Raw genomic sequence first — 23,846 nt, forward strand, 5'->3', positions numbered from 1 at the left:
TCAAAGATCCATCAGAAATACAGCATGGACAGCAGCTGTGGAGATGCCAGAAGAGTCCTCTGTGTGTGGAGCCTCACACAAACTGAACTTTCATTGTAAAAAGCCATACTAGACACATACCTGTTTTGTCAGTTTGGAAGACAAACCATTCTTAAACTACTGAGTAAGTCCGAAGGTTTGTAGGCACCTGCTCATCCAGTATTTCTGAACCCCTTCCATTCACTGGATGTTGAAACATTGCTGTGAGGATTTGGTTGCTTTGAGCCACAAGAGCATTACTGAGGTCAGCTACTGATGTTGGATGATCATGATAGTTCAGGATCACAAACTCCACTCCCACTCATCCAAAAGGCATTCAATGGTGCTCCATCACTCCACAGCCCAATGCTAGGGGGGCTTTACCCCTCTAACTAATAGTTGGCACAGGACACAGTGACGTTAGGCTCATGTGCAGCTGCTCCAGAGTGCACCATTCTACTGGCAACACTTTACATGGAGATTGTGACCAAATGAATGTGTCAGCAATGGGTGCATTTTTAAGTATCTTGACTTTTGCCCATACAATACAGATGAAGGATTAGGTTTTAGGCACATCATGCAGTGGGATTTTACAATAGTCCAAGGTACAAGTCATTAAAATAAGCTTTATGAAGCATCAATATTTAATTCACATCTGTTTTCAGGGCTTTGCGAGGTGAAAAGTAGCTCTACTGGAGAGTGTGCTTCAGAAACAAAGCCTTGTTTGGACTCTGTTCTTATTTTGCACCGCTTAATGGAAGGTCACGGTGGTAGAGGGGGACCGGCAGAGAGCAGACTTGTTCAGGAACTCCATGCAGCTTTCACAGCGTGAGCAGAGGCTGAAAATAGCTGCAGTCACAGGGGGGTGAGAGCGACACAAGCCGACAACAGGGCTTTAGTCAGAACCAGGACAAAACATTCACCTCTGATATACTTACTGTACACATACAAGTAATCAATATCAACTGCAGCACCCAAACAGGGCTGGGCCAAGAGGGGGAAGCTGCTATAATCCACATATCAGTGCTGGACTGAGAGGAAGGCTGAAGAAGGATCATACTCATTTTGGCTTGTGCTTTACATACCAATCATTTTACTGGGCGTCTGACGCAAGCTTTAACTTATTAAACACTTGCTCATAATTATCAAAGTGGGCTTTACAGCAGACGAATAGAACTTGATCAGAATCTTTCCATTACATATTCAGTCAGCAATGGTCTGGCTCTGTAAACATGAAGAATGCTTGCTGGTCCATCTGGATGATCACTCTTTTGAAGGTGCTTAAATCACTCATGTAGTGTGCTCCTAAAAATAAAGAACTTGCTCCACTCACTATTGTCGTTCAGTTAAAATGAATACAGCCTTATACTTATTTCAAAAGCTCAGCGGCTTCCCTTCTTTACATCTGCCCTTTTTATATTTCAACAAACAGCTTACTGGCAGCAAAGCTTAAGAACATCTGAGCAATAGCCGTGCATAGTGCCAAGACCTTCACATCAATCTACAGGGGACTGACAAACAGCAAATGACCGTCCCCTTACTGTGTCCATCTATCAGCCTGGGACACTGTGTACACCACATCACAGATGACTCCCATGCATTAGTTGCTTGCAGTAAAAACACAGCACTGTTTATCTGATGGTGACAGTTCTGGTGGTCGACCGAGTCTTGCATTCAATGTTCTCTGCATATTTTCTTTTGCAAATGGATTATTTTCTTGTATCTGATTGCCTAAGAAAAATCTCCCAATATACTAAGTATTCATACTAAATGGCTGTTTTGACTAAAAAGTAAAAGTGGGGTCCCTGACTTTTACATAGTAAACAGATACACAAACAATACATTAAGAAAATACTAGAGATACATGATGATATTGTTATATCCGTATTTATCACTGTCTGCATCTGATAGATATTTCAATGTGACCATTATTTCAAACAATATTGTATGTATTTTTTCTTTGTATGTATGCATTGTACTTCAGAAGGGCAAAATACTTGGGCGATGCTTAGCTACTATGTCTAATGGCTGTCTCCATATTATTTTATTGCATTTGTAACTCTTTACAAATAATATATTATTATAGGTTACATAAGTGGGCATCCCTAGAGCATACATCATTAAAACAATAATGAGACATTTGTTTTTAAGATTAATATGTATCGGTTTATTTAGTGCCTTAAAATAACTTAATGAGTGCTCACACACGCAGGTCCATCTGGCTCACTCCGAGCACTTTTGCACCCTTACACTTCTTCAAAATGATAAACAGATGATTAATATTAATGTTGTATTACAACAAACAGAGCACATGTTTTCAGCAATCTAAAACGAATAATTTTAATACAATTTCATACTTGCAATATAACAATGTCATATCTACAACACAAAGGTCCTTCAACATGAAAGATCTGCCTTTGATGTCTGATGATCCACATTGATGGCGGTAGTAGTCCATGTAGTAGTTGACAGGTCAGCGATGCAGAGCCTCTGAGTTGGCTGGGTGCAGGGCAGCATAAAGAGGAAGATGCTGGTCAGTGAGAGCTCCTGTAGAGGAGGGGTGTGTGACAGAGATGGAGGATGAGAGCAAAAAGGAAACAGCTGAGTGGATGGAGCTTTGAAGAGCACAGACAGTCAGGTCAACGCCGAGGGCCAGACTCAAGCAGATCTTTTGCTTCATTGATCTTCGCTGCCAAATATGGAGATCCACCTGCAGGAGAAGCAACCATTTCCCATCAATGCGTTTGTATGTGTTTTTTCTTTAACCCCACCCCCTCCTCCAATCCCTCTAGTAAATCTGCAGAAGGTGTGGAAGCTGGAGCTTTGCACAGCATGCAAAATGCAGGCGTTCACATGAAAGCGAACACTGAGCTCCCTGAGGTGTGTGATCTGACTACAAACACTGAGCTTAATCCATGCTCGTAATTACATGGCATACAGTATTCAAGGTAAGACTCACCTAATGGAAACGCTCAACTTTGTGACACAGCAAGAGAACCTGACAGTCTGCTGTAGATTAAGTGCAGCAATCTTAAGTCATTAGCTGCCCGGAGTTCAGAGGTCCGGTGCCATTTAATTCTAATTTTCCTTTAATGCTGGTCTGCTTGCACACATTGTTACTAACAGTTTCTTTATCTCAAAAATGATTTCATATACTTGAGTGCAAAGATAATGTGCCGTAACATCAAAGAGATAATCGTTTCATAATAGCACAATGTTAGTAAACAGTTGTGGCCTCTTTCTGGAGGCCCCCTAGCAGTCATTACACCAGTAGAATTGAAATCAACATGGATATGATTATTTATATACTCAAGAACACATTTTCTCCCCATAACTTATCAGACTAACTACAATACTGCTGGCTATTTCTGTGTGAAATGGTATGACTCTGGGTTGAGATGCAAGTGAGCAATGAGGGGTGAAAGTTGAGGGGGTGAGAAACCCCTGCACACTTTTTCACAAAAACAGCTATAACATGAAAATGGACAGTAAAACTGCAGCTTTCTTGATGTTAAAAAATAAAATCACATACAATTTCCACTTTCATAATGCTGACTAACTTGCTCACCTACAAAGACGAAAATCTACACTCGTTTTTCAAAAATTCATACACATTTCCATTGAACAAATATATTTCATCAACATTTTCCATTTTAAGAAATGCATAGTTCACTTGCCCCCCCCAAAAAAGATATAAAGTGCATTTAACGGGTACTGTGAAAAGGGATTAAATTTGTGTGAATTCTCAAAATGGCCTGCTACAGTGCCTCCTAGTGCACATAACAGCAGAGCGAATAAAGGGCTTTTGGAGAGTACAGGTTCAGGTCATGCAGCAGAAGCGCTTTTGGGCAGCAAAAGCTAAGCGTGAGGCTTCAGATTTAGGCGTCTCATTTATCTACACAGGTCAATAAGTATGAGTGCTCAGTGCTGTGTCACAGTGACCTTGTTCAGCATGTAGGGCACACAATGTAGACAAAAACACCCACCCAAACACACACATATTGCTTTAGTTTGCACACCACTCTCACCAACGAGTGTCAGGAGTGGTGGCGGTTATAAATTGGAGAACATGCTGGAGAGTGAGCAGGTAGCAGAGAGCAGGGCCGACAGCGGCTGCTAATCTGTCTGTGTGCCAGAGGGGGAGCGGCACAGAGCAACGCAGCCTGCAGTGACAGACTTAATTACACACAGCTCCGGCAAAGCCACAAACACACATAAACAAACACACACACACACACACACACGGATCACAGCACTGCCTAGGACGGCTTAAGTATAAAGACTCAGGTTCCATCTTCAGATGTGGCTTTCAGAGCCTTACACAGGAAACTAAACATGGTCTGCGCCCACGGCTAGGACTGTCACGACTGAAATTTTAGCTAATGATTAACTGCCATATAAAGAATTGCAAGTGACAATTTAAATGGTCAGAAATGTTCATGTTTACCAGTATGTTTCCATTGTTAAAATTACATATTAAAAACTCAGAAAACGTGTAGATTCACTGGTCATAGTAATTAAACTGGCTATATTTGCACTGCAGACATGGCAATCCAGGGCTGCACAAACACTGCAAAGGAAATCTGACTCGGTATGGGGCTTTTATACATCACAACTCTCCGTTAACATGAATGTGAAAGCTAACAACTGTAGAAAATAACAGCTGTCAACGTCAATAACTGTGATCAGATGATTATTTAATAACTGACCTATGGCTCTTGGCTGCTCATTAAATATGAAACTGTTACCTTGGTGCTCCGTAAAGGATGCAATTAAATGACAAATTGTCCATATTCAACATTTTACCTGTTTTTGATACTCTTCCTTGGGGTCCAAAGCAGAATCATTTTGCTGTACAAATTTTACCTCTGAACATCGGTGGATCCTCTTAATTATGAGAAATTTTATTACTGGATGCAAGCTGACATCATAAGACTGGAAATATCACCCAAATACCCCAACACAAACCAGCAAGCTTTGTCAAATGTGGTGGTTCAGAGACTTTAGCAGTAGTAGGCTGCAGTTTGAGTAGCCCGTGTTGGTGTATAACAGTGCTGAAATTTAATAGTAGACATTTTCTTACAAGGTCATTTCAGCGCACAATAGCGTTAGCTTGCTTGTAGCATGTATGTTGCCATATTTGTATTTTTACTGCCTAACAACCTGGTAATACAGAGGACCAGTGACGCCAAGAAAAAAATGTACACAGGACAAAAAGTCTCAGCTTTAGGGCATTTTAGTTTACCAAAGACACAGCAGCAGCAGCAGCAGCAGCAGCAGAGATTTTCAGAAACACCACTCATTTCTCTCATAGAGAAAACCCGCTTAGACCCGTAGTTCCTGACATGGGCGTGACACTGACTACAGAATGATGCATGATGCAGGTCTAGTCCAGCAGGAATGAGTGAGCTAAACTGCAGTAAACCAAAGAGGCAAATACATTCAAATTTGCCAGTTTGTGATACAGCAGAAACAATGAACTTTCAGCAACTTTCTTTGCAGCTTAGTTTCCATATAAAGACTGTATAGTAAATGGTACAGGAAATAGGCAGCCATACTTGGCACAGACAGGCATGTTCACACTTCCTCAGTGGCTCACTGCTAGCAGGCTAATGAAGCCTAATTCAACAATCATGCCACGTCATTACTCTGGCCATTACAGTAAGTCATCATTAAAGAACAGAAAACCATTACCGGACTCACGCATGAAGAAAAAGTGGCTACTAATATTGATCTTCACATCACTGCTTGCGTAAAGTCACAGTCACCATAACAAAAAGTGATACTATGAGAACACAGCAAAATATAGAAAATCTATTGATCTAGTCAAAGTAATGGAGTAATTTTCAATTGAAATTGTGTTTGACGTCAGGGTCAGCTGATTAAGACAATAGATGCATACAATCACCATTTATGATAATTTATCAGGCCTGAGACCGCCAACACAGAGGTCTCAGCTGCCAGCATCTCATGGCAGGTAATCTTGTAGATTCGCATAATTGGGGAAGTGTTCGCTTCTGCAACAGAATTCGATGCATGCCTTGTTCGCACTCTCCCTCTGCATAACAAAAAGGATGATACTACGATGCGGGTGTGAGAGGTACTGTTTTAATAAGCAATATTTCTCTGCAGAACAAGTAAATGGGCACATAGTTCTCTCTCTCTCCCTCCTTCCCTCTGTTGCTCGCTCGCTCTCTCTCTGCAGGGCATCTTCCCCCTCGGTTACTGGCCTTATCTTTCAGCCACAGATAGGCATCACGGAGCACATTGCTCATTTCACACAGAGTAAAAGTGGCCTGGAGCAGCACTGCACGGGCTGGAAGGCACACTTACTCTCTCACACTCACACACACACATACACACACACACACACACACATACACATCAGGACTGTGAAAAATGCAGGCAGGAGAGGGAAAAGCCAAAGAGATGTGAGGGGAGGCCATTAACCTTGAGCAAGAAAAACAAAGCAAGATCACTGGCCAGCTGTGGGTACAATGCTTTAAAGAGAAAAATTAACCGTCTTGCTGTTTGTGTTTGATTCATTCGGACCAGTCTAATATATGACCACACAAAACAGATGCAATAATTCATGCTTATAGATCTGCATTCAGTCAAAACTTTGTAAGACATTATTAAAAAAAAAATACACAATACCGAACCAACCCCAATAAAAAAAAAAGAAAAGAAAAAAAAAGAAAAGAAAAGAAAAAGTTTACTGCACACATCAGTGGACAAAGGGAAAATGCAGCATTTAAAATCAAAATCATTAGGCAACATTGCTTAAAATTTTCACAAAGAGATAATCTTAAATCTTTAAGACAAACACTAACTGTGTGAGTTCACCTCAGCTAATGTTACTAGCTGTGTTTTCCTTCATACCTCACACCTCAGAAACATGAAATATATGAAAAATGAGCTAATAACATGTGATAAATTCATTAAAAATACTTTTATTGCATTAATTCTTTAGTTGGGTTAGATCATTTTTTGGTGATGCTTCCTAAGTGCTATAGCTGTGCTGTGTTCCTCCTTTGGATTAAACAGGTAAGAAACTCAATGTAAGAAATAACAAAACACCAAACAAGATGCTGCCCCTACACCGCCATCTGGTGGAGCACAGAGTTCAGACAGCACATGATTCTTAGAATGTACAATGTTAGAGAGAAGGCACTTATTTGACTATTTCAATAATTTAAACTTATTCCAAGTTAATCCAGCTTCTACCTTCTACCTTTACAAAGACTGACTTTACTGATTTTTCCCCCTAAAGTTTCTTTAACATGAAGACAGAACAAACTCTTTTGATCAAGAAACATAGCAAAATGGTAAATAAAGTACAACACTGCAAAACAGAAAGCACTAACCTTTGTCAGGGTGATTTAGGACCATGATCCTCCTGTGGGCCTCACGTACCTTTGCCTTGGTGCTGGTTGGACTGTGGACAGAGAGACATGGAAATATTTTAAAAAGCACCACACCTCCATCTAGTGGTCATGATATGCAATGTCACACTCTGCAGCAGTCCACGCACGCCAACTACTCCTCAGACTCAATTTTCAGTGTTTGTATCACAAGCCGTATTCATTTTTCCCCACACAAATCATCAGCTTAATCAAAGGGATTTCTACAGACCATACGCTGTCAAAAGGTTCCAGAAGAGTTGGCTGTAATTTTTTTAGCCGCTGCATACTGAATCCATGCCGAAAAACAGACGACCTCTTTCCTGACTAAAGCCTCAATTTATCCAGGGTTAAAGGTGGACGTGAGTCAGTTATGATGATTAGAAATGACAGATCATTAGTCCTAACACACACACACACCCACACACACACGACCTGAGGAGTTTAGAGGCTTGGACCACTAATCACCACAAAAGAGGAACTTTCCAAAATGTGATGTGGTAACTATCAGGTCAAACTGCCCAAGTTTGAGGCCTCAGGATCCTATGTGCTAAAGCACACCAGATGGCTTTATATGCTCTGGCAGATGGGAGACAAATCAATCCAGTCTTTTTCTCCCCACACCCTTTTTAACAGTGAAACGATGTCGAATGGAAAGTCAAATATGAGGAAGACATAAAGAAAGATGCTGATGTAAACAAGAGTCCAACCCTTTTGAGAGCAGAGAGACAAAGTGTAGAGAGAACATTGAAAGCTAAGGCATATTCTTAGCAAGTCCCACACAGGATCAGCAATGACATCCGCACAATTTCACTGCAAAATACAAGAAAGACAAACACTGCCTGACTGCAAGCACCATGAATGAAGAAACAAAATTCTGCAGTGTCATGTCTCTGTGGATATTTGATTCTCTAGAAGGCCTCATTCCACAAATAGGAAGTCTGATTCCTCAGCATTCCTCCCACAGTGCTGATTATATACTGTTTCGCTAGGAGATACCGTTACCTAAAAGTCAAAGTCTGGCTAATAAAAACAAAATGGCAACATGCAGAATGAATAATTTGTTACAATGCCCCAAAAAAGTCTTCAAAAATACAAACCATAACTAAAATAGACACAAATCAACACTGTCAATACCATTCAACCAGGATGGATTTGCTTAAAGAAACTGAGGGAACATAGCCAAGGAATATTGGTAACATTGTGGTTGAACCTAGTCAAAATACAACCCAACAGACAGGAGGATTAAGTGAGCCACAGTTGTATGACGTAAGGCCTACCACACAGTGTGTGACGCTGTCAGGGTGAGTCACACCTGGTGTGGGACCCTAACAAGGCCTCCTTACTCCTCCCTCTACACTGGAGAAATTGGGGTGGTCCCTGACTGAGCAGATTACAAAGCTAAAGACGTGATTGCGGTTTACAGTTGTCACCCCCACTGGGATCAAAGCTAAGACACACAGGGTGACTATCAACAAGAAACCAAAAAGATAGCCTTTGGATGTGACCACAGGCCCTGCTGGGAATTTTGGTGAATCAGCATCTGTGCATGTTGTGAAAGATTTTGTCTTTGTTCATATAGACAAACTGACAAAGGAAGCATTCGAAAGAGAGACTGCTACAAGAGTGGACTCTCTGGCTACAGAGAACACACAAGTCTTTCATCCTTACCTGATACCCAAGATGAGACTTGCTTCCCGCTTAGTCATCTTCTGCTCAAATCCACCTTTGTAATAGGCTGAGAAAGCCTGGCGAAACGTAAAGGGAACAAATCAGATTCTACACCTTAATGCATTACATACAGTGGCAGTTAACAACAGCCTGCTTTTGTTCGAGGTTCTGGATCTAGCACACTATTGTATTACAGTGTGAAAAATAACACTATTTAGAGATTTTAACAGATTTACCAGACATCAGTATGAATGCCAAAAACAAAGTCCAGTGGGCCCAAGGCAAAGATGTGTTAAGTCCATGAAAGTTTCAGTGGAGTGTTAGGCATTTCTTGAGAACTTTAGGTTTAGTTTGGATGCTTGACTCGAACGCTGGTTTTGCTGTTAATACCAGCCTCCAAAGACGTTTGGTTAAAGTATAGCCCCCTAGAGGGGAGGCCATGTTTATTCTAGTATGGGCGTTCCAGGTTTTTCATTTTGGGACTTTTCTCCATCTAGTTCAACAAGTTCTTCATTAAAACACTTTAATGGTTTCAGCACGTTCTCAAGCTTTCATCAAGCATATGAAAAGAAAAACAATTTGCTCACAAAAATCAATCAGTGGCCCCACTGGAAGTAAGGAGTGGGCCAGATGTTTAAAAAGCTATCATGATTTAAAACACAAATGAAACAACTCACAGGTCAAGGGGTGACCATCTGAACAAGTCATATTTATATAATATATAAATATAATACACACTGTATAACCAAAAATATTCACTTGTCTGCCTTCACACGCATATGAAATTGAGTGACATCCTATTCTTAATCCATAGGGTTTAATATGATGTCGGCCCACCCTTTGCAGCTATAACAGCTTCAACTCCTCTGGGAAGGCTTTCCACAAGGGTTAGGAGTGTGATTATGGGAATGTTTGACCATTCATCCAGAAGCACATTTATGAGGTCAGACAATGAGGTTGGATAAGAAGGCCTGGCTCACAGTCTCCGCTCTAATTCATCCCAAAGGTGTTCTATCGGGTTGAAGTCAGGACTCTGTGCAGGCCAGTGAAGTTCTTTTACACCAAACTCCCTCATCCATGTCTTTATGGACCTTGCTCTGTGCACAAAGTTGCGAGCATGAAATTGTCCAAAATCTCTTGGTCTTAAGAGATTGGTTTTAAGAGATTAATTAAGAGTTCCTTTCACTGGAACTAAGGGGCCGAGCCCAACTCATGAAAAACAACCCCACACCGTAATCCTCTCTCCACCAAACTTTACACTTGGCACAATGCAGTCAGGCAATTACTGTTCTCATGGCAAACATCAAACCCAGACTCGTCCATCAGATTACCAGATGGAGAAGCGTGATTTGCACTCAAGAGAACACGTCTCCACTGCTCTAGAGTCCAGTGGCATCGTGTTTAACACCACTGTATTCGATGCTTTGCATTGCGCTTGGTAATGCAAGGCTTGGATGCAGCTGCTCGGCCATGGAAACCCATTCCTTGAAGCTCTCCATGCTGTTCTTGAGCTAATCTGAAGGCCACATGAAGTTTGGAGGTCTGCAGCAAGTGATTCTGCAGACAGTTGGCGACCTCTGTGCACTATACATCCCAGGATCCGCTGACTCCACCACTTCGTGGCTGAGTTACCGTCGCTCCAAATCACTTCCATTTAGTTATAATACCACTGACAGTTGACTGTGGAATATTTAGTGTCAAGAAGATTTCATGACTGGATTTGATGCACAGGTGGCATCCTATCACAGTACCACGCTGGAATTCACTGAGCTCCTGAGAGCGGCCCATTCCTTCACAAATGTTTGTAGAAGCAGTCTGCGTGCCTAGGTGCTTAGGTTCTATACACCTGTGGCCGTGGAAGTGAATGGAACACCTGAATTTAATTATTTGGATGGGTGAGTGAATAGTTTTGGCAATACAGTGTGTGAACAAACAAACAAACAAACAAACACACACACACACACACACACACACACACACACACACACACACACACAATGAAGGTGGGATGCTGTGTAAAACAAAAACAGAACGACGATTTGCAAATCCTTTTCAACCTATATTCAATTGAATACACTACAAAGACGAGATATTTAATGTTCAAACAGATAAACTTTGTTTTTTTTGTAAATATTCACTCATTTTGAATTCGATGCCTGTTCCAAAGAAGTTGAGACAGGGGCATGTTTACCACTGTATTAAATCATCTGTCCTTTTAACAACACTCAATTAGTGTTTGGGAACTGAGGACACTAATTGTTGAAGCTTTTTAGGTGGAATTCTTTCCCATTCTTGCTTGATGTACAACTTCAGTTGCTTAACATATGTTCCTTTCAGCATTAATGGTGCCTTCACAGATGTGCAGGTTACCCATGCGATGGGCACTAACACACCCCCACACCATCAGAGATGCTGGCTTTTGAATTTTGCGCTGATAATAATCCAGACAGTCTTTTCCTCTTTGGCCCAGAGGACACGATGTCCATGATTTCCAAAAACTATTTGAAATGTGGACTCATCAGACCACAGGACACTTTTCCACTTTGCGTCAGTCCATCTCAGATGAGCTCGGGCCCAGAGAAGCCGGCGGCGTTTCTGGGTGTTGTTGATATACAGCTTTCTCTTTGCATTGCAGAGTTTTAACTTGCACTTGTAGATGGAGCGACAAACTGAGTTCACTGACAGTGGTTTTCTGAAGTGTTCCTGAGCCCATGTGGTAATATCAGTTACAGAATGATGTCGGTTTTTAATGCAGTGCCGCCTGGGGGATCGAAGGTCACAGGCATTCAATGTTGGTTTTCTGCCTTGCTGCTTACTTGCAGAGATTTCTCCAGATTCTCTGAATCTTTTGATGATATTATGGACTGTAGATGATGAAATCCCTAAATTCCTTGCAATTGCATGTTGAGAAACGTTGTTCTTAAACTGTTGGACTATTTGCTCATGCAGTTGTTCACAAAGTGGTGAACCTCACCCCATCCTTCTTTGTGAACGACTGAGCTTTTCAGTGATGCTCCCTTTATACCCATTCATGACACTCACCTGCTTCCAATTAACCTGTTCACCTGTGGAATGTTCCAAAAACGTGTTATTTGAGCATTCCTCAACTTTCCCAGTCTTTTGTTGCCCCTGTACCAACTTCTTTGGAACGTGTTGCAGGCATCAAATTCAAAATGAGTAAATATTTGCAAAAAACAACAAAGTTTATCTGTTTGAACATTAAATATCTTGTCTTTGTAGTGTATTCAATTGAATATAGGTTGAAAAGGATTTGCAAATCCTCATTCTGTTTTTGTTTTACACAACATCCCAACTTCATTGCATGTGTGTGTGTGTGTGTGTGTGTGTGTGTATTTATTTATTTATTTATTTACACACACACTGTATTGTCACTGTATTTGAACATTAAATATCTCTTCTTTGTAGTGTATTCAATTGAATATAGTATAATTTGCAAATCATCATATTCTGTTTTTATTTATGTTTTACACAACGTCCCAACTTCATTGGAATTGGGGCTTTATATATACACACACACACACACACACACACACACACACACACAGACATAATTATATATATGAAATTTACTCGAAAGTAAAACCATTGTATGCTCATGATTAATATGATGAACTCACAGGTGATGGGGGTTTAGTCCAGGTTAGCGGTAGGGACTGTGAGTCAGTGCCCTAAAAACCTGAATTAACCAACTCTGTCTTGCAGCACTAAGGGAGCTCAGTATGAACTCAAGCCTGGGGTGAAACTGCAATGAGTCACCGCAACCTTTCTCCCCACAGTGAAGGATTAACACGCCAATACCACACACAACCACACAGCTTAAGGCATGGAGGTTAGCATGGGAAAATCCAAAAATCCTCACTACCCACAAATCATCACTGCATGAAACTGAAACTGTGCATGATGGATGAACCCAAAATGGAGGAATTTTTGAGAATCATAAAGGTATGGAACTGAAAGGTGTTATGCACACAGGACACAGAAGCATCTGTAAAAATAGAGCTAACAAAACCTTTTAAAGATTTTTGCTCCATTACTTACTGTGGAGGGAAACTTCTTGGCAGTTTCTGTAATGGCCTGTCCAAGGGGTTTCCATAAGTGGAATGCGTAGCGGCCTAAAAGTGAATGCAAAAAGGAAAGAAAAAAGGATGTATTAAAAAAAATGGCCCATCTAGCCATTTAACAACTTGATTTCAAGAATTAATACAGTTGGCAAAAAGGACAAACTAAATACTGTAGTCTAGCTAAATACATAGTAAGGTGAGAGCTCTGTTCAGCTTCTCTCAGTATTTTCTCGGCCACATTGCTGGTAAACTGCCACAGTCTGTGGTTCTCTCCAGAACAAAATGAGGGCAAATCAACACTCAACAGAAAGGGCAAACAGAGTCTTTCTTAGGACTATGAAGTCAAAATTGTTATTTTTTTTGCGGTGTACTCCAAAAGGGCTCATTCAAGATGAAAAACTGAGATAAAAGTAATGTTTTTCTCACTTTATTTATGTGCACTTCCGTTTTATGATTATGGCACAATTGAACTTTCTCTGTTCAATCCCTCCATTTAAGTCCATTATGTTGTCATTCTGTTTATGGCAAACTATAATGCTATTTCTACAAGGTCTCCGAAGACCAGGCAGTATAGTTTAGACTGTCTGACAACTTTATTCCCCCTTATATTCTCATTTTTCACTGTCAACTAATCTGTCCATAAAAACTTTGGACCCCAAAAAATGATCCATTTTTTCCACTGTAGGGACACGGTTCAACACAGGATGCTTAAAAACCAGGCTCAACGCGGTTTTCTTGACACAATTAGCTAACCGTGTTCAGGGCAACAGAACAGGATGATGTGAAGAGGTAGCTATTCACTGATTGGTTCTCCATTTATGTCGATATTGTGCTACTACATCCTGCTGCTATATTTCAAACCTGAAAACAAATAAATTCAGTTCGCTCACAGACGCCAAACAAAGTGAAAGCAGTTAATGATTCAGAAAGCTGAAATTAATCCTGTCTTTTTTTGGAAATGTTGCCTCCTAGCTAAGTTAATGCTAGCCAACTCCTCTCCCACAGCTAACTTAGCTAACAAAATCCACAAGGTTTGATTTGACTGGTGCTCTGTTATCACAGGTACAGACAAAATGGACCTTGTTCTGCAGTGTTTTATTGCTGTAGCCTACTGGGTTAAGTTAACGCAAATGTACAGTGCGTCCCACCACAGCATACCCTTGGTTCCAGCTAATTCATTCTTAAAAACACCTGCTCAGAGGATAAAGACTCATATTTGAGAGCACAAATTCAAATGACTGGTGTTGAAGTGACAAAGAAAAAAAAATAGAATTGCTCTGTGGTGCTTTGAGTTGTACTCGGCTATGCTAAAAGCATAAACAGCCGGATACAGGTGCAACCCACCACAATGCAGGCTCAGTTTCAGTAACTGATGCTCAGTTACCACCTGTTTAGAGGACAAAGAACCTGAGAGCACAGAGAGAGATTGCGATGGAGTAACAGCTGGAACCTGTTTTGTGGTGGATGTTGTGCATGTAGGTATTAGGATGTTAGCAGTTAGCCACTCTTTTGTGTAAATTTTCTTTAGTATTTCATAGTTTCGATTTAGCAGCAAAGCAGATGGAAAAAGAAACTGTAACCGGTCTCACAAGCCTGGTTCTACAGTGGAAAAGAGGCTTTACACTCCTCTCTTCTTTCAGCACACTGACATCCTTCCTTTGCCAGGTTTTGAAATCGGTAGCTTTGAAGTCTTGCAAATTTCAGCACTTCATCTTTAGGACTCATGTTTCCTCCAATTTGTAGACACTCTCTACAACAATCATAGTTTTCTAGGATATTTTCTGGCTGTATGCAATTCACTAGGAATTGTTTTCTTTTAGGATCCAGACAGACAAGGATAGCTCTCAAACGTACGTATTCAATTAAGGCACTTTTCATGTTAGGAAAATTTCCTTACACACATTTAAAATGTGACAAAGTGTGCAAACTCAAAAATGGTAACACATCCAGAAATACAATCAAAACAAAAAGTCACATTCTGTGATTTATTTAATAACTCTTCATATCATTTTTATATTGAACTAAACCATGAAAGTGGATCAAAAGTAAAAACTGTCTTCACAGTACAAACACTCATGGAAAACACTGCAAACAGCACAGTAAAAGGAGTTTGAATACTTAGAAAGGTTACAAAAACCTATAAAGAGAGCTGTTAACAAACTCCTTCAGAGAAATTGGTTTTCATAAGGAGAATTTCAGAAGTATACGATGTGAATTGGTTTGGAATATTTTATCACATTCTATGTGATGAAAGATATATAATTGAGTGTTCAGAGTTATTTTACTTTCCTTCTCTCTAAGCCAAATCCTTTCCCCCCCAAACAGACCACACACTGCTTGGGTTTTTGGCAAGAGAGCTGCCCCCTCACTATACTGGGAGAGGAATTACGTCCGTTCCTCAAAGCAACCACAAGAGCTATTCCATGCTGACCTCACACAATCATGGGTGGAAGTCTAGCAACGATTAACAACGATTACCTACTACATGAGGATAGGGAGTGGGACACATACACCTGCCAGAAGAGAACAAAAGTAAACAGTGTGATGGCAGAGTTGGGTTCAATTATTCCGCCACACTCATCCTTTCAAATGTTGCAGTCATTCATTTTATGGTAAAGACGCTTTGATTTTTTTTTGCTCTAATGGCAGCCTTAACCTCATTAACCAGGGAAAGGATCATTTGAGGACTTGAACAAACACTTTTGGTAAGAGAGGCTTAACCGTCATTTTCATCAGTGTCTCCACAATATTAAGTCTTTCCAACACAACCGCATGGCAGAAATGTACTCCTGTCTGATCTGGTCATTTCTTGCCATTATGAGGAAAATTTATACTATTTGTTATAATTAGATAACTAATTTATTAAAAATAACTTTCAAATATCCAGATTATTTATTAAGCTTGGCTTTTCCAGTCAAAATAGTGAGCTCTCCTATTGTTTTATAATTAAAATGCTTGTCCAAGTCTTGTCTTGGGCACTAAGCCCTGTGTCTTTTACCCATCAAGCTGAAACCTGCTCAGTATTTACAGAGCTTTTGCAAAAATGTTCTTGGTAGACATGATGTCTGCAGTCACTAAATAGTATCTCGGCCATCACGACCAGCTTTAAAAGCGTTACCCTCATCATTTGCAATATTTAGTTGTTTAAGCACTGAAGACCGGCCAAGAAGTGGCAAAAACTCCTGATAAGGGCTTCAAGCATGTAACAAAGATTTAATCAAATCTGTAATGTTTGTTTTGGCCTCTCTTTATGATTCTAAAGGACACTCATTACAGGAATACATGCCCCTTCTCCTCTACTGTGCACACCTTACCAGTTGAAAAAACAAACCATAGCTAATTTTTTTTTTAAATCAATGAACAATTTCAGGATACGGCAAATCAAAATTCAGGCTGCAAAACCAACATCTGCCATTTCCAGAGCTAGGCTGCAGTTAGGCATAAATGGCCAACAATTCTGGTGCGATAAATACTGTTAAATGTAAGGCTTTATGCATCCATGTAAAAAAACAAGTTAGTGTAAAACTAATTTCTGACATATGTAAAACCATTGTCCATTAAAACACTATACTGCATAAATGTTGATAGATACAAACTATATAAAACTACATAAAGAGTGCTAAAACAATATAGCATTTTATTAGGTACACTTATCTGATATCTACAATCAGTTTATTTGAATCAGGTTCACTTTTTAGGTCTGCAGTTAAAGATTGTAATACATCTGTTTATCTTCATAACATCACCCCCTCACCCTTTTTTACCCTATTCATCAATGGTGAAGAACCCAAAAGGACCAGCAGGTATTATCTGGGTCCACACTGACACTGACATGGTGATGTCATTGTGTATTAGTGGTTTTTGTATTGGTACAAGTGGATCAGACACAGCAGTGCTGCTGGAGTTTTAAACACTGTGATCACTCACTGTCACTCTATTTGACACATCTACCTTATGGTTAACCTCATAACGTCAAAAGTTCAACAGCTCCTCTTCTGCTTCACACTTTGCATTGGTCATCCTCTGGTCCAGGGGTTTCCAATCAACTTTCGGCCCACACAAACGACCACAGGCCACAAGAGTTCACTGATTAGGGGCAAGTTTCCCAATCAATGACACAAATCACTACTGAGCCAACACAGTACAATGGATCAACTAATAAACATCCTATTAACCTTTTGAAAACCCACTGCAACTCAATCGAACCACAGTAGTCTGAACATCATTAATTAGAACTACCTTAGTTTGAACAACAGTGTTTGACTTGTGTCTTTAATGGAATTTGCAGTGTAAAAATACCTTTGAACAGTAGCCTAGCTTGTGCAGATTAAGTGAAGTAATGTTATCTGAAATATGTATCCCAATTGAGCTTCGACCTTCAGCATGTTGAATTTTTGGGTAACAGAATTTCCACATTTTGGATTATACATTAATCTTTCTTAATGTGCTCATATCAGATTATTTTTCACAGTAAAGGCAGGATGTTAACATTGCTCCATATTATCCATCATATTTTAGATTGACTAAAATTGAAACTTAAATTGACTGAATGACAATTAATAATTGTAACTATTATTTTAATCTTTATTTTGATGCACCTGTTGTCACTAAGCTTTAGCTACATATTTTTCTGCCAATATAACTTGTAACATGACTTATATAAAATATAGCTCCACTGCAGATTCTGGGCAATTAAAGCCTAAGAAGTGTCCTCCAGAAAACACTGGAAGTTCATTTTCACACCATATTATTCTTTATTACACAACTTTGATTAAGTCTGTGAATATTAAATAAATGACAGATGCAGTAATTGTTATAAATGACATAGTGTAATCAAATCAGCATTTGAAAAGCCCGCTGGAAACAGCCCAGAGCTGTAGTCGCTCGTCTTTAGTTTCCACTGGCAACAGGTTGTCACTGCTGGTTTTCTTCAGTTCAGTTTAGGCTTGGTTTTGTCAATCGAGAAATCTATATAAATGTTTTATTTTTGCAAATAATCAACAAAATATGTAATATTAAAAGTTATGTTTAGTTAAATGTCTAAACTGTAACAAATTTTTGCAGTTCAAGGGAAAAAAAAAAATGCCCCCTAGCAGCATCACCACATCCCACAGGCTGGAAACCACTGCTCATAGGACGCTGTTATCCACAGGCTGGATATGTTTTATTCTCAGTCCAGCACTGACACTTTAGTGTTTAAAGTCATCAGCAGCACAAACACACACCAACATGTTACTGCCATCTCAGTGTCACTGCAGTGCTGAGAATGATCCATCATGCAAATATTATCTGGTGGTCCTGTAGGGTCCTGACTGTTGATTAATGAGGTAAAGGGACTAACAAAGTACACAAACAGACTGGCCAGAATAGACATTTGTAGAATGACAATGTGTAACTAGATGGTAAGTGGATATGATAAAATGGACAGTAAGCAGAGATACAAGGCAGGACAGAGATTGTATATTATGAAATACGTAGCAGACACACTCAGGACTTGTTAATGGAGTGAATAGCAAACACTACTGCAGATCATATCGTTTGGTAACTCAACAATGTTACAGAATGTCTGAATGTTTACATTCACGTTAAACTTGAAATGCTGCAGTAAACATAAACCAGCTTTGCTCACCTGCAAAGCCTGCTGCAGCAACACCGAGCCCCACTGCAATGAGTGTGCCTCCCTGAAAAAAGAGCGAGCAGAACAACCAGCAATGAAACAAGACACAACAGAAACTGTAACTCACTCGATGGTAAAACTGTGATTAGATGTGCTTTGAATGTCTCCTGTAATACGTTATATTAATATGCTGTGAAGGCTGAAGGTACTCGCTACCTGCTAGGTTAGGTCACTCTCAGCTAACGCGCCGGCGGGCTAGCTAGCTACCGTTAATCATGCTACAGCTCTGAGTTCATCTGACTAACAAGCAGTGCTAGGAAACCAGACTCATTCAGCGGTACAGCAGCTTTCAGAGAGCAGGTCTGGTCTCATATCCAGAGGTTAACGGATGAGGGGAAATGTTCCAGAAGGTCACCGGCTGGATAACACCTGCCAGGCTGAGGCAGACTGAGGCAGACTGACTCGCTAGCTCTTATTAGCTTCACAGGTTTTAGGAGACTTCAGAGCATCACACAGAAGCATTTACTCACAAGGCGCCTGTCGATGTCTGTTTCACTCCGTGTGTTAGATTTGGCTGTATATTCAGCATATCTTAACTCATCCACCACCACGCCACCGCCCGGACTCGCCATGTTTCACACCAGGGAAAATCTACGGGTGCGTCAGTGGGACAAACTACACACGTGACGTCAAGACTCGCTGCCCTCGTGGTCACCCAAAACCCAGTTTGTAAATGTAGTAATATTTGTTTTTTGATCTCTAACCCAGTTTGTAAATGTAGTAATATTAGTTTTTTGATCTATAACCCAGTTTGTAAGTGTAGTAATATTAGTTTTTTGATCTATAACCCAGTTTGTAAATGTAGCAATATGAGTTTTTTGATCTATAACCCAGTTTGTAAATGTAGTAATATTTGTTTTTTAATCTACAACCCAGTTTGTAAATGTAGCAAAAATTTCATTTTTGATGTAAATTAATTTCAATAACTCTAAGTAGATCTATTTACTTAGTATTGGTGTATAAAACAGTAATATTAGTTTTTTGATCTACAACCCAGTTTGTAAATGTAGTAATATTTGTTTTGATCTGAAATCCTGTTTGTAAATGTAGTAATATTAGTTTTTTTATCTATAACGCAGTTTGTAAATGTAGTAATATTTGTTTTTTAATCTACAACCCAGTTTGTAAATGTAGTAATATTAGTAATATTAGTTTTTTGATCTATAACCCAGTTTGTAAATGTAGGAATATTTGTTTTTTGATCTATAACCCAGTTTGTAAATGTAGCAATATTAGTTTTTTGATCTATAACCCAGTTTGTAAATGTAGTAATATTTGTTTTTTAATCTACAACCCAGTTTGTAAATGTAGCAAAAATTTCATTTTTGATGTAAATTAATTTCAATAACTCTAAGTAGATCTATTTACTTATTATTGGTGTATAAAACAGCTTGTTGCTAAGTTAATGACATCTTCCATGATTTCCATGAGTTCAGTTTATCTCCCATTTAAAACCAATAAAGTGACTTGTTTTTTCCGTGAAAGGTGAAAGACTCTGTACTTTAACTTAAAATTCTTACATTTAGCATTTAAATTATCACAAAAACACATAAAATTTCAATTACATTTACAGCATTTAGCAGATGCTCTTATCCAGAGCGACTTACAAGAAGTGCTTTGTCAATCTAGATAACGTATCTTTGCTAGTTACCAATAGAGTAGAGAGAAAACTAATCCTGAGCTCAGGTACTGCTAGAAACAAAAGGACACTGTTGATACCCAGAGAAAAAGGAACAGATGTGAACACAGAACAGTGCAATACAATAAAATACAATACATAAGTGCAGTACAACAAATGATAATCAATACTTAATTCAGTGTTCATTTAAGTGCTGTGTAAAGAGATGTCTTCAGTCTGCATTTGAAGACAGCAAGAGACTCTGCTGTTCGGACAGCCAGTGGGAGTTCGTTCCACCACTTGGGTGCCAGTGCGGAGAACATTCTCGACGCTTGTCTTCCACTCGCCTTGAAGGATGGTGGGTCAAGCCGAACTGAAGCTCAAAGGGCTTGTGGTACAGTTTGAGATTTCACCATTACCATCAAGAAGGTAGGGGCTGGTCCATTTTTGGCTTTATAGGCAAGCATTAGGGTTTTAAATCTGATGCATGCACCTACAGGAAGGTTGAACTTGGGGAGATTGAAGACGAGCTGTGCTGCCAGCCATTCTGGGTGAGTTGCAGAGGTTTGATGGTCTGCATGGGACCAGCCAAGAGCAAGTTGTAGTAGTCAAGTCTTGAGATGACCAGAGAATCTACTAGCACCTGGGTGGCCTCTCAAGTGAGATAGGGTCGGACCCTCTGGATGCTGTACAGGAGAAATCTGCATGACCGAATGATTGGTCCAGAATGATTGTACAGCTGGCCATGTCAAAAGCTGCTGAGAGGTCAAGAAGAATCAGGACAGATGACAGTTTGGCTGATCTTGCTGACTGGAGCTTCTTGGTCACTGCTACAAGAGCAGTTTCTGTAGAGTGTGCTGGTTTGAAGCCAGACTGGTTGGGGACCTAGAGCAGATTCTGTGTGAGAAAGAGAAACAGTTGATTATAGACTGCATGTTCAAGAATTTTTGAAAGGAAAATGAATATTCCATTTTTAAGGTATATACATCAAGTTGCATCATGTTGTTTTTTTCTGCTGAATAACCTTAAGACAAACAAGTACTTTCATTCTATTTTCTCAGTTTCCAAACACATTTGTCTACATGAGTAACGTTTGATCATTCAACTCTGTTACCAAAATAAACAATGCTAACTGTGTGAAACAAATGTTTTAATGCAAACATTTTAGTTAAAATAATTTTCAACTTTCCTTTCTGCTCCATATCATATACTTTATGTTTTTTACTGCATTAATAGCAGTTTAATGTAGAATATGACCTCTGTGTTGAACCCTGATACCAGGGTTTAAACCCTTTTGTTCAATCATTTTTTTATAAAACTCTTAAAGCATTTAATTTAGTAGGTTATGTCACCACAAGTTTCAACTTGGTAAAAAGAGTTTTTAGTTTAAGTTAATAATAAAAGAAAAATTACTGTATTTTTGTTTAGAGAGGAAGAAAAAAGACTTTGAAGTACTATATATAAAAAAACAGGAAACAAAAGAAACTTTTTATTATTTATTTGAAAACTATAATCATGAAATATATGAAAGCATATATATATATATATATATATATATATATATATATATATATATATATATATATATATATATATATATATATATATATATATATATATACATGTGTGTGTATAAATTATAATATATAATATTATTATATAAGTTTAGAGGCCTAAAATAATCTCTATTCACAGAAAGTTCCTTGTAAAGTTGCATGGGCTGAACTGCAGTCTCCATATTTGGTCCAAATTGTGAAGAGGTAGCATGGCCTAAAAAGTAAATATCTAATGTCACAGACCTTATACAAACATAAATAAATAACTGTAAAACAATTCACAGTGCTTTGGTCTGAAATGTACCATTCTAGAGAAGCATACCAACTCAGAACTGTTCATAGCAGTACTAATAGGAGACATCCAAAGACTTTAACACCACTAAGAGCTACCTCACAAAAAATGATAGAAATTTATACAAATAAGCTCCTGAACTCTGAGACATACATGTAATTTTGAAATGAGGACTAAAATGTATATTTTTAATACATTAACAGTGGAGAGGAACACTCTCCACTGAGTGTAGGCAAAACGTTTTACCACTATTCTACCATTGTCAATGGTAAAACTTATATGACTTGTGTAGGTTGTTCTAGATAACAAACAAATTATATATAATTTGCACTGTATATATATATATATATATATATATATATATATATATATATATATATATATATATATATATATATATTTGCACTGTAAATATCACTGGTTGATATCGTGGCCAACAGCTGATTTCTTTATGATGCACCAATCATACCAAACTGCTTTCAGTGATTTTGTTTACATCATATTGACTGAACTATGTAGAAATCTTGACAAAATCAGGGGAATTTACTGTTAAGAAAGTATTGTTAGCTATATACAACAGATACAATTTTCTGCAATGGATATCTGAAATAAGCTATTTATGCATTTGGAAAATAATAGTAATATTTATGGTTATAGGTAATTTTAGTTATTGGCATTAAAACCATTAATCTGAGGCAGAGAGAGTTAGTGATACCTAAGTCAAAATAGGAAATGGGTTCATTATTAAGATGATATAACACAAGGCTGTACATAAACTGAAAAATATATACATCAACATAATGCTGCCTAGAGGTTTCTGTGCTGATACTGAAAGTGGCTAAGGCCATGTGGAGACTGTAACAATAACAATGGAGCTCTCAGGTCTGCTTTGTAGTGTTAAAACTACTAGAGGAGTGTCAAAATCAAGGCCAAGACCTGGACACATCAGGTAAGAGTTAAGACCAATACCTAGATACACTAGAGGTGAGTCCGAGTCAAGACCATGATCTGAACACATTGAGCCAAAAATGAAACCAGGTTTGGCTGAGACAAGCCAGTGGCTGAGACCAGATAGATAGATAGATAGATAGATAGATAGATAGATAGATAGATAGATAGATAGATAGATGGATGGATGGATGGATGGATGGATGGATGGATGGATGGATGGATGGATAGATAGATAGATAGATAGATAGATAGATAGATAGATAGATAGATAGATAGATAGATAGATAGATAGATAGATAGATAGATAGATAGATAGATAGATAGAAACTTTATTGATCCTGAAGGAAATTTAGCAGCCAGTACCAGACACACAACACTATACAGTAACCGTAAACGGGTGTAGACATATAACAAGAATAAATAAACCAGATCCTATCCACAGGCATATATACAAATAGAAAAAAATACAACAGTCTGTGATATCTATAACCTGAGATTAGAAATGCTGTGCAATACTGACTGTACAAAAATGTACAGGTGACAGCATATAATGACCACAGAATGAATAGATAAATATG

The 23,846-nt window shown here is 38.9% G+C and overlaps 1 protein-coding gene across 2 annotated transcripts; it reads right to left on the reverse strand.

The window, feature by feature from the left end:
- Nucleotides 1-2,157: 2,157 nt before the first annotated feature.
- Nucleotides 2,158-19,477, reverse strand: dnajc15 (DnaJ (Hsp40) homolog, subfamily C, member 15). 2 transcript variants are annotated; one of them, XM_017710866.2, is made up of 6 exons: nt 19,322-19,474; nt 18,804-18,855; nt 13,152-13,225; nt 9,093-9,169; nt 7,386-7,456; nt 2,158-2,728 (listed from the first exon to the last, which is right to left on the reverse strand). In XM_017710866.2, exons 1-6 carry the CDS (start codon nt 19,421-19,423, stop codon nt 2,658-2,660), a joined length of 447 nt encoding a protein of 148 aa, XP_017566355.2. In that variant the 5' UTR covers nt 19,424-19,474; the 3' UTR covers nt 2,158-2,657. The 2 variants fall into 2 exon arrangements, with proteins under 2 accessions (XP_017566355.2, XP_017566356.2); XM_017710867.2 differs by lacking the exon at nt 2,158-2,728 and adding an exon at nt 6,105-6,468 and having other exon boundaries at nt 19,322-19,477.
- Between the last annotated feature and the right edge of the window lie 4,369 nt (nt 19,478-23,846).

Source organism: Pygocentrus nattereri, chromosome 6 (assembly GCF_015220715.1).
Source record: "Pygocentrus nattereri isolate fPygNat1 chromosome 6, fPygNat1.pri, whole genome shotgun sequence".
NCBI classification, from domain to species: domain Eukaryota; kingdom Metazoa; phylum Chordata; class Actinopteri; order Characiformes; family Serrasalmidae; genus Pygocentrus; species Pygocentrus nattereri.

Bases quoted from the DNA above. Each gene is read 5' to 3' on its own strand.
- dnajc15 (XM_017710866.2), bottom strand. From the start codon at position 19,423: ATGGCGAGTCCGGGCGGTGGCGTGGTGGTGGATGAGTTAAGATATGCT. The intron at 9,170-13,151 runs GTAAGTAATGGA...ACGTTTCGCCAG, and splicing joins CCAAGAAGTTTCCCTCCACA to GCTTTCTCAGCCTATTACAA. The intron at 2,729-7,385 runs GTTAGTGCTTTC...CTTCTCCTGCAG, and splicing joins CCTAAATCACCCTGACAAAG to GTGGATCTCCATATTTGGCA.